Source organism: Passer montanus, unplaced genomic scaffold (assembly GCF_014805655.1).
Source record: "Passer montanus isolate IOZ18808 unplaced genomic scaffold, ASM1480565v1 scaffold683, whole genome shotgun sequence".
NCBI classification, from domain to species: Eukaryota; Metazoa; Chordata; class Aves; order Passeriformes; family Passeridae; genus Passer; species Passer montanus.
This window is the reverse complement of record NW_024371960.1, coordinates 6,687-17,874: the sequence shown is the minus strand read 5'-3', so window position 1 is coordinate 17,874 and position 11,188 is coordinate 6,687. Positions and strand designations below refer to the sequence as shown.

The window sequence follows — 11,188 nt, the reverse complement described above, 5'->3', positions numbered from 1 at the left end:
TGGAAATGCCGCAGCGCGCAGAACTGCAGTCGCTGCAGGGGGGGAAACACAGGGGGGTTGGGGTAAAAATGGGGGGGTTTGGGCAAAAATATAGGAGATTTTGGGAAAATATAGGAGATTTTGGGGAAAAACGGGGGGATTTTGGGGAAAAAGGGGGCATTCTGGAAAAAAAAATGGGGTTTTTTTGGGAGAAAAAAGGGGATTTGGGGAGAAGAAATGGGGATTTTTGGGGAAAAAATAGGAGATTTCAGGGGAAAAAATGGGCATTCTGGGAGAAAAAAGGGGGGGTTGGGGGAAAATATAGGAGATTTTGGGGAAAATACAGGAGATTTTGGGGGAAAAAAAGGGGATTTGGGGTGTGGGCAGAGGATGGAAATCCCGCAGCGCGCAGAACTGCAGCCGCTGCAGGGGGGGAAAACGGGGATTTTGGGAGAAAAGGGGATTTTGGGGGGAAAACGGGGGATTTAGGGAAAAAAGGGGGATTTTGGGGGGAAAATGGGGGATTTGAGCGGAAAAACAGGGATTTTGGGGAGAAGAAACAAGGATTTTGGGGGAAAAAACAAGGATTTTTTTTTGGGAAAAGACGGATTTTGGGGTGAAAAATGGGGTTTTTGGGGAAAAAGGGAGGTTTTGGGGAAAAAAGGGGAACAGGGAGTTGGGAATTCTCCCAGTTTAAAGGAACAGGAAATTAGGAATTCTCCTAATTTCAGGAGAACAGGAATTGGCAATTCTGCTCCCACAGAGGGACGGGAAAATGGGGAATTCTCCCAATTTTAGAGGAACAGAAAATGGGGAATTCTCCCAACCCCACGGGCTCAGGAATTGGGAAATTCTCAGGGGCAAAGCCCAGCCCCATCTGGGGGCTCTGGAATCCCAAAACCTTGTCCTTTAGGAATTCCCAGGGGATCAGGATCCCAAAACCTCGTCCCGAGGAATTCCCAGGGGATCAGGATCCCAAAACCTCGTCCCCAGGAATTCCCAGGGGATCAGGATCCCAAAACCTCGTCCCCAGGAATTCCCAGGGGATCAAATCCCAAAACCTCATCCCGAGGAGTTCCCAGGGGATCAAATCCCAAAACCTCGTCCCCAGGAATTCCCAGGGGATCAGGATCCCAAAACCTCATCCCGAGGAATTCCCAGGGGATCAGGGCCCGGCAGCTGCTCCTGGTGGCATTTGGGGACATTCCCAGGGGACATTCCCAGCACCCCAGGAACCCCAAAGGAATCCCAAAGGAATCCCAAAGGAATCCCAAAGGAATCCCAAAACCCTGGGGCAGGAAATTCCAGCTGGGAGGGGACAGAGAGGGGTGGGGGACACTGGGGAGGGATTTGGGGCACCCCAAAAGGGATTTGGGGCCACCCTGGAAGCTCTTTGGGCCACCAAAGAATGAAGGAAGCAGCAGAGGTTTTTGGGATCCATGCCAGGGTTTTTGGGGGTCTATCCCGGGTTTTATTCCAGGGTTTTGGGGTCATATCTCAGGATTTTGGGGTCATATCCCAGGATTTTGAGGTCTCTATTGGTGTTTTTGGGGTCTGTATCGGTGTTTTTGGGGTCTGTATCGGTGTTTTTGGGTTTTTAGGGTTTGGGATCACTGACCTTTTTGACCATGGTGGTCTCAGGCGGCTCCAGCCGGGCCCGTTTGGGGTTTGGTTTTGGGGTCTATCCCAGGGTTAGGAGGTGAAATTCCCACATTTTGGGGATGTTTGTGAGGGGGAAACCCCAGGGGTGGAGAGGATGAAACTCCTAGATTTTGGGAATGTTCCTGAGGGATGGAGGAGGTGAAATTCCCACATTTTCAGGACGTTCCTGAGGGACAGAGGTGATGAAACCCCCACATTTTGGGGATGATTGTGAGGGGAAAAAACCCAGGGGTGGAGGTGATGAAACCCCCATGTTTTGAGGATGCTCCTGAGAGATGGAGGAGGTGAAATTCCCACATTTTGGGGTATTCCCACAATCCAGGTGTGTCCCCAGGTGCATGCCCCCCTCACCTGTTGGTGGTCCAGCAGGGTGAGGCCCCTGACCCCGGCCAGGATGAGATTTTTGGCCACCTCGGCCCCCAGCCCACGCAGCCCCACCAGCAGCACCCGCGACGCCCGTAACCTGTGAGGGGATCCCGGGAGAAAACAGGATTTATCCTCCAGGAAACCCTACAGAACGGGGATGTGGGACCCCAAAACTCCTACAGAGCGACCCCTAAACCCTGTGGGGACCCCCCAAGATCAAATAAGGACCCCCAGACCCCTACAGAGCCATCCCAAACCCCCACAGGGACCCCCAGACCCCTATAGAGCCACCCCAAACCCCCATAGGGACCCCCAGACCCCTACAGAGCCACCCCAAACCTCCATGGGGACCGCCAGACCCCTATAGAGCCACCCCAAACCTCTATGGGGACCCCCAGATCCCTACAGGGACCCCCAAGAGCCCCTACAGAGCCCCCTTAAAGCTCCTGTGGAGCTCCTGTAATTCCTGCAGGGTTCTTACCCCCTCCCCAGATGGCCCCCAAAGCCCATATAGAGACACCCACACAACCCCCTCCAGCCCCACCGACCGTTTCTGGGCCTCGAGCCCCCAGAGCCGGATCTGCCGGTCGTACTGAGCCGCCTCCTCCTCGCTGATGCCTCCAGGGCTGGACTCGTCCTTCTCCACCATCGCGGCGGCCCCCGAGACCCCCCTCAGGATCACTCAAAGCCCCTTACGACCCCTCAAAGCCCCTGTGAGCTTTCAAACCCCTTCTGGACACCTCACAGCTCCTCACGGGCCATCAAAGCCCCTCCAGGCCCCTCAAAGCCCCTCACGACCCCCAGACCCCTCACGGCCCCTCAAAGCCCCTCACGCAACTCGCGGCGCCCCCTGGCGGCCCGCGCAAAGCCCCGCGCCCGCCGCCGCTCCACATCCCTCCGGGAGGGGGGGGGACGCACCGAATGCGCTCCCGGTACCCGCGGCCCCTCAGGAGAAAAGAACGACCAGAATTTTTTTTCTGCCGCCGTTTCACCCCGGTGTGACGGCGTGAGGCCGTGGTCACGGGTTTTGGGGCCCTGCCCGTGCGCCGTGTGGCACAACCCGTGTCGTTTCCCCCCCTCTTTCCACACTCAGATGGACTCGTCCTCCTCCCATTGCGGGCGTTCCCGCCGTCCCCCATCGCTTCGTCAATCTCCGTCGGCCTCGGTGTCGTTTCCCCCCCTCTTTCCACACTCAGATGGACTCGTCCTCCTCCCATTGCGGGCGTTCCCGCCATCCCCCATCGGCTTCGTCAATCTCCGTCAGCCTCGTTTAGGAGACTTTCGGAAACGTTCCGAGCGCGCCTTCGTCAACCTTCGGAGGTCTTCGGAACGCGTCGGAGAACTTCGGCAACACTCGGAGAGTCTTGAGAACTTCGCGGAAATCCCAGGATTTCCCCATCCCAAAGGAACGAAGCGGCCAAACCGGTGCAAAAACCCCGTCAATAATTAGAAAAATCGGGGGTTTGGAGGTTGTTTTCTCCTGGTTTTATAAAATCTATGTTGTTTTTTCCCCAAGTCACACGCACATCCCTTCCCGCTCCTCTCACCTCGCACAATTTTCCTATAAACTCAGGAAATTCGCGATATTTCGGGGGTTTGGTGGTTTTTTTTATGCCGAGCGACATTTGCATGTGGAGAAACATCTCGTGACCAGTGGAAATTCCCTGTCCTGAGCTGAACTCCAGGCGGGAAGAGGATTTTGGGAGAACATTGAGTCCAATCATCAACGGGCACCGTGGATTTGGGAGGGGTTTTGGGTCGGGAAAGACCAATCCGTGAGGGGAAAAGACTCCAAATCTCCTTATAAAACTTTCTTCCCCTAAAATTTCACGCTAAAACTCTTTAAGAAGATTTCCCACATACGAAGACTTCCGGACACATTCGGAGAACGCCGTGAGAATCCGGAGAGCTTCGGAGACGCTCGGCATCAACCGGAAAAACCCGACGAGCACTTCGTGCATCCCCGCCACCTTTCGGCACCCTCCGAAGCGGCAGCACTCGGCTGTTTCCGGCGGCGCTCGGCTGTTTCCGGCGGCCGTCGGGGCGCTGCCTCAGGGCGGGCGCCATTTTGTGTGTCCGCCCGCGCAGCGCGGGGCGCGGGCGGAGGAGCCGCCGGGCCGAGCCCCCCGCGCCGTTCAGTGACTGTGCCCCCCGTTCTCCACCCCCTGCCCGTTGCCCATGGCCGTGGAGAGCCCGAGTGTCCCCCCCGCCGCCGCCGCCTCCCCCCCCAGCCCGCACTGCACTCCCCCTTCTCCGTCCTGCCACGGCAGCTGCAGCCTCCCCCGGCCGCCGCCGCCGCTCCAAGGCCACCATCACGGCCCGGACGAAAGGTCCAGTAACCGCCTCTCCCGAGCGCCTTCTCTGTGTGGCTGGGGGTCGGTCCGGCGCGCCGGACCAAGAGGGGATGAAGGCAGTGCAGGCCTCGGGGTGGGCCTGAGGGGATTTGGGGACATTTTGGGGGGATTTTTGAGGGCTGATCCCTGAGGGGGGGATTTAGGTCAATTTTGGGGGGTGCTGGGGGGGCTTCACCCAAATTTTGGGGGGTTTGAGTCCTCCCTGAGGGGTTCCTGCCCCTTTTTTAGGGGATTGCTTTTGGGGAGGGGCTTGAATTTCTTAATAGGGAAGACTAAAACTCATTTTTGGGGGTGATCTCAAGGTTTGGGGGGTTTTACACCCTATTTTGGGGGTTGAACCCCTATTTTGGGGGATTTCAGACCCTTTTTGGGGGGTTAACCCCTATTTTGGGGGATTTCAGACCCTTTTTGGGGGGTTAACCCCTATTTTGGGGGACTTCACACCCTTTTTGGGGGGTTAACCCCTATTTTAGGGGATTTTAGACCCTTTTTGGGGGTTTAACCCCTATTTTGGGGGAATTCAGACCCTTTTTGGGGGTTTAAATCCTATTTTGGGGGAATTCAGACCCTTTTTGGGGGTTTAAATCCTATTTTGGGGGAATTCAGACCCTTTTTGGGGGTTTAACCCCTATTTTGGGGGAATTCAGACCCTTTTTGGGGGGTTAACCCCTATTTTGGGGGACTTCACACCCTTTTTGGGGGGTTAACCCCTATTTTAGGGGATTTTAGACCCTTTTTGGGGGGTTAACCCCTATTTTGGGGGATTTCAGACCATTTTTGGGGGTTTAACCCCTATTTTGGGGGAATTCAGACCCTTTTTGGGTGTTTAACTCCTATTTTGGGGGATTTTAGACCTTTTTTGGGGGGTGTTGACCCCTTTTTGGGGTTAAAATCCTAATTTAGGGGGATTTTAGGGTTTCAGCTCCTTTTGGGGAACTTTGACTTCCAGAGGGGGGCTCTAGTTGGGTTTTTGGGGGGATTTAGGGTTTTTTTGGGGTCTTTTTTGGGATTTAACCCTTTTTTTAGGGATATTTAGGGTACTTAAAGGGGTTTAACCCCTTTTTTGGGGGTTTTAGACCCTTTTTGGGGGGTTTAACCCCTTTTTATGGGGATTTAAATCCTAATTTGGGGGGATTTTAGGGGTTCAGCTCCTTTTGAGGAACTTTTACTCCCAGAGGGGGGCTCTAGTTGGGTTTTTGGTTTTTTTTTTGTGGGGATTTAATTATTTTTTAAGGAATATTTGGGTGCTGGGGGGGGTTAACCCAAATTTCGGGGGATTTTATTTTTTTGGGGGGGGGTGATCCTTAATAAGTTCTTTATTCCCTCCCAAAAATTCCATTTATTTCCTTAAAATCCCCCAAATTTGGATCAGAAAGTTTGGAGGGTCCCTGCAGGGATTTCAAATGTTCCAAAATCTCCAAATCTGCCCCCAAAAATCCCCTTTTTCCACTTTTTGGGACCCCTCCCCAAAACAACTTTGAGCCATTTCTGGGATTTCCATTTTTTTTTGATAGTTCAACCCAAATAATGTGAGAAAAAGAGAAAAAAAAGGTGAAATCAGGGAGGTTTTGGGGGAATTTGTAGGAAAAAAAGTAAATTTGGGGAGTTTTGAGAGTGTTTTTAAGGAAAAAAAAGTGACTTTGGGGATTTTTTTAGGGAAAAAAGTGAATTTTTAGGGGAAAAAAGTGAATTCAGGGAGTTTAAAGGGTGTTTGTAGGGAAAAGAGGGAGTTTGGGGGATATTTTTAGGGGAAAAAAGTGAATTTTTAGGGGTTTTTTTAGGAAAAAAATGAATTTTTGGGGAAAAAAGATAAATCTGAGGAGTTTGGGGGTGTTTTTAGGAAGCAAAGGGTAATTAAGGGAATTTGGGGATGTTTTTTAGGATAAAAAGGGGAATCCAGGGGGTATTTTTAGAAAAAAAGTTGAAATAAGGGAATTTTGGGAGCATTTTTAGGGGAAAAAGTGAATTTTTAGGGAGAAAAAAGTAAATTCAGGGAGTTTGGGGAAAGTTTTAGTGAAAAAAAAAAAAGCAAATTAAGGGAGGGTGTCTAGGAGTGTCCAGGTGTGCTCAGCTGTCCCCAGGTGTGTCCCCAGGTGTGTCCAGGTGAGCCCCAGGTGTGTCTAGGGGTCCCCAGATGTGTCCAGGTGTGCTCAGCTGTCCCTAGGTGTGTCTAGGAGTGTCCAGGTGTGCTCAGCTGTCCCCAGGTGTGTCCCCAGGTGTGTCTAGGGGTGTCCAGATGTGTCCAGCTGTCCCCAGGTGTGTCCCAGATGTGTCCAGGTGTGCTCAGCTATCCCTAGGTTTGTCCAGGTGGGTCCCCAGGTGTGTCCAGGTGTGCTCAGCTGTGCCCAGGTGTGTCCCAGATGTGTCCAGGTGTCCCCAGGTGTGTCCCAGGTATCCCCAGGTGTGTCCAGATATGTCCAGCTGTCCCCAGATGTGTCCAGGTGTGCTCAGCTGTCCCTAGGTTTGTCCAGGTGGGTCCCCAGGTGTGTCCCAGGTATGCCCAGCTGTGCCCCAGCTGTGCCCAGGTATGTCCCAGGTGTGTCCCAGGTGTACCCCACATGTGTTCCAGTGTGCCCCAGGGGTGCCCAGGTGTCCTCAGTTGTGCCCAGGTGTGTCCCAGGCATCCCCAGCTGTGCTCAGGTGTGTCCCAGGTGTCCCCAGATATGTACCAGCTGTGCCCCAGGTGTCCCCAGGTGTGTCCCAGGTGTCCCCAGGTGTGTCCCAGGCATCCCCAGGTGTGCCCAAGTGTGTCTCAACTGTGCAGGTGTGCCCCAGATGTGCCCAGGTGTGTCCCAGGCATCCCCAGCTGTGTCTCAGCTGTGTCCCCAGGGGTGCCCAACTGTGCCCCAGTTGTTCCCAGGTGTGTCCCAGGTGTGCCCAAGTGTGTCTCAACTGTGCAGGTGTGCCCCAGGGGTACCCAGCTGTGCCCAGGTATGTCCCAGCTGTGCCCAGGTATGCCCCAGCTGTGCCCCAATTGTTCTCAGGCATGTCCCAGGCATCCCCAGCTGTGCCCAGGTGTCCCCACATGTGCCCAGGTGTGCCCCAGGGGTACCCCATTGTGCCCCAGCTGTGTCCAGGTGTGCCCCAGGGGTCCCCAGCTGTGCCCAGGTATGTCCCAGGTGTGTCCCAGCAATCCCCAGGTGTGCCCCAGGGGTACCCCATTGTGCCCCAGCTGTGTCCAGGTATGTCCCCGGCATCCCCAGCTGTGCCCAGGTGTCCCCAGGGGTACCCCACTGTGCCCCAGGTGTGTCCTAGGTGTCCCCAGCTGTGTCCAGGTGTGCTGAGATGTCCCCCGGGTGTGCCCAGGTGTGTCCCAGCTGTCCCCAGGTGTGCTCAGATGTGTCCCAGGTGTCCCCCAGCTGTCTGAGGTGTGCCCCAGCTGTCCCCCGCTGTGCCTCAGGTGTCCCAGTGTGTCCAGGTGTGCTCCAGGTGTGCTCAGGTGTGCTCAGGTGTCCCTGAGCTGTCCCCAGCTGTCTGAGGTGTGCCCCAGCTGTGCCTCAGGTGTCCCAGTGTGTCCAGGTGTGCTCAGATGTCCCCCAGGTGTGTCCCAGGTATGCCCAGATGTGTCACAGGGGTGCCCAAGTGTGCCCCAGGTGCGCGTCAGGTGTCCCAGTATGTCCAGGTGTGTCCCAGCTGTGCTCAGATGTGTCCCAGGTGTGCCCCAGGTGTGTCCCAGGTATGCCCACATGTGTCGCAGAGGTGCCCAGGTGTGCCACATGTGTCACAGGGGTGCCCAAGTGTGCCCCAGGTGTCCCAGTGTGCCCAGCCATTTTCCCCCAAAAACCCCATAAAAATCCCATTTTTTCCCCAAAAAACCCGATTTTTTTTCCAAAAAACCCCGTTTTTTCCCCTGAAAATTCCCATTTTTCCCCAGAAAGGATGTGCAGCTGCAGGAGGATCCACAATTCCCATTTTCCTCTCCAAACCCCACCCAATTCCTGCCATTTTCCCCCCAAGAAACCCATTGAAATCCCATTTTTTCCCTGAAAAATCCCATTTTTTCCCCCAAAAATTCCCATTTTTTTCCCCCAAAACCCCATAAAACCCCATTATTTTTTCTCAGGGAGGATGAGGAGCTGCACAAGGATCCACAATTCCCATTTTCCTCCCCAAACCCCACCCAATTCTTGCCATTTTCCCCCAAAAACCCCATAAAAATCCCATTTTTTCCCCAAAAAACCCGATTTTTTTTCCAAAAAACCCCATTTTTTCCCCTGAAAATTCCCATTTTTCCCCCAGAAAGGATGTGCAGCTGCAGGAGGATCCACAATTCCCATTTTCCTCTCCAAACCCCATCCAATTCCTGCCATTTTCCCCCAAAAACCCCATAAAAATCCCATTTTTTCCCAAAAAACCCCATTTTTTCCCCGAAAAACCCCATTTTTTCCCCCAAAACCCCCTAAAATCCCCGTTATTTTTGCAGGGAGGATGAGGAGCCACAGGAGGATCCACAATTCCCATTTTCCTCCCCAAACCCCATCCAATTCCTGCCATTTTCCCCCCAAAAACCCCATTTTTTTTCCCGAAAAATCCCGTTTTTTCACTGAAAACCCCATTTTTTCCCCCAAAACCTCCTAAAATCCCCGTTTTTCCCACAGGGAGGATGAGAAATGTGTTCCAGTTAATAAAAGATGAACACAACTGAAAATATTTTTTTCTTAAAAGTGATGTGATAAGATGGATTACAGACATTCTACTAATGGAAAAAAGCAATTTCCAGAGCAACAATCAACGGTTTAGTTTTATGTAAATAGTATGAAAGAAGTTTTATATTAATGGATGGGGATATGTAATTCTTTTGGAAGCTAATAAGAAAGGATTTTACAATGTAGAACACATTTTCAAAGCACTGTCTTAAAAAGATGACATAGCTTCCTCCATAGAATTTCTGTCTCATTTTTCTTCTGTGTTCATCTTCCTTTTCTTTTCCTTGGTAATTTTCTTCTCCTTGTTCTGATATGACCTTGTTTTTCTCAATTATATTTTTTATAATTCATTTTTTTTCCCGAAAAATCCCGTTTTTTCACTGAAAACCCCATTTTTTCCCCCAAAACCTCCTAAAATCCCCGTTTTTCCCACAGGGAGGATGAGGAGCCACAGGAGGATCCACAATTCCCATTTTCCTCTGCAAACCCCATCCAATTATTGCGATTTTCCCCCAAAAACCCCATAAAAATCCCATTTTTTCACTGAAAAATCCCATTTTTTCTCAGAAAACCCCCATTTTCCCCCCCAAAACCTCACAAATCCCCATATTTTCCCCCAGGGAGGATGGGGAGCTGGAGGAGGGCGAGCTGGAGGACGACGGGGGCGACGAGGCCCCCGCGGCCCCGCGCTCCCGTTCCCGCTCCCGGCGCCGCAGCGCCTCCCCCGAGGAGCGCGGCCACCGGCGCCTCAAGCGCAAGCGCCGCAAGGACAAGGACAAGAGGAGGTCCAAGAAGAAGAGGAAATCCAAGCACAAGGTGGGCGATTCCCGTGGAATTCGGGGGAAAATCCGGGATTTTCCACGTTTTTTGGGGCTTTTTCCGGGTGTTTCTGGGTTTTTTCGGCTTTTTTTAGGGGTTTTTTTGGGGGGTTTTCCATTTTTTTCATGGTTTTTCCCATTGGAAATCGCTTAATTCCTGCAAAATCCCAATTTTTTGTGTTGTGATGGTGGGATTTATGTGAGAATTTCCCTTAAATTCCAGGAGAAATCAATTTTTTTGTGTTCTAACACTCAAATTTTCATGAGAATTTTCCTCAAATTCCAGGAGAAATCCATTTTTTAGTTCCCACCTGGAATTTGGGGTTTTGGGAGGGGGTCTGAGTTTTTCCTCGTTTTTTCCCACTGGAAATCACTTAAATCCTGCCCAAATCCCAATTTTTTGAGTTGTAACGCTGGGATTTATGTGAGAATTTCCCTCAAATTCCAGGAAAAATCCATTTTTTAATTCCGCCCTGGAATTTGGAATTTTGGGGGTTCCCAGGCTTTTTCTGGGCTCCTTCCCATTGGAGATTGCTTAAATCCTGCCAAAATTGGGATGGAATTCCAGGGGTTGGGAAGGGAATTCCAGGGTTGGGAAGGTTTGGGGTTTTGGGAGGGGGTCTGAGTTTTTCCTCGTTTTTTCCCACTGGAAATCACTTAAATCCTGCCCAAATCCCAATTTTTTGAGTTGTAACGCTGGGATTTATGTGAGAATTTCCCTCAAATTCCAGGAAAAATCCATTTTTTAATTCCGCCCTGGAATTTGGAATTTTGGGGGTTCCCAGGCTTTTTCTGGGCTCCTTCCCATTGGAGATTGCTTAAATCCTGCCAAAATTGGGATGGAATTCCAGGGGTTGGGAAGGGAATTCCAGGGTTGGGAAGGGAATTCCAGGGATTAGGTTGGAATTCCAGAGGTTAGGTTGGAATTGCAGGATCTGGGAAGGGAATTCCGGAGTCTGGGAAGGGAATTCCAGGCTCTGGGAAGGGCTCAGGGCTGATTTTCCCAGGGTTTTCCCAGGAAATTTGGGAATTCCAGTGTGGGGAAGGGGAATTCCAGGGGTTAGGTTGGAATTCCAGGATCTGGGAAGGGAATTCCAGGGGTTAGGTTGGAATTCCAAGGGTTAGGTTGGAATTCCAGGGGTTAGGTTGGAATTCCAGGATCTGGGAAGGGAATTCCAGGGGTTAGGTTGGAATCCCAGGCTTGGGCAGGGAATTCTGGGCTGACATTCCCGGATTTCCAGCGGCACGCCTCCTCCAGCGAGGATTTGTCGGATCTGAGCGACGACTCCGACTTCAGCCCCGGGGAGAAGGGACACCGCAAGTACCGCGAGTACAGCCCCGGCTACTCCGTGAGTAAACCAGT

The 11,188-nt window shown here is 52.1% G+C and overlaps 2 protein-coding genes across 2 annotated transcripts in view; one reads left to right on the top strand and one right to left on the bottom strand.

Annotated features, from left to right (window-relative positions):
* Positions 1-1,938: 1,938 nt before the first annotated feature.
* Positions 1,939-3,112, bottom strand: LOC120511776 (SUMO-activating enzyme subunit 1-like; the record flags this gene model as incomplete). The annotated part of the gene is made up of 2 exons (XM_039729283.1): positions 2,556-3,112; positions 1,939-2,104 (listed from the first exon to the last, which is right to left on the bottom strand). Coding segments are annotated over exons 1-2 (267 nt in total), but the record flags the coding sequence as incomplete, so codon positions are not given.
* An 867-nt stretch (positions 3,113-3,979) lies between these two features.
* Positions 3,980-11,188, top strand: part of LOC120511777 (zinc finger CCCH domain-containing protein 4-like) — an 8,833-nt gene continuing 1,624 nt past the window's right edge. Inside the window, exons 1-3 of the mRNA XM_039729284.1 lie at positions 3,980-4,337; positions 9,628-9,823; positions 11,067-11,174. Of these exons, the coding sequence (XP_039585218.1) occupies positions 4,186-4,337; positions 9,628-9,823; positions 11,067-11,174 (456 nt within the window). The 5' untranslated portion in view covers positions 3,980-4,185. The remainder of the gene's footprint in view (positions 4,338-9,627; positions 9,824-11,066; positions 11,175-11,188) is intronic.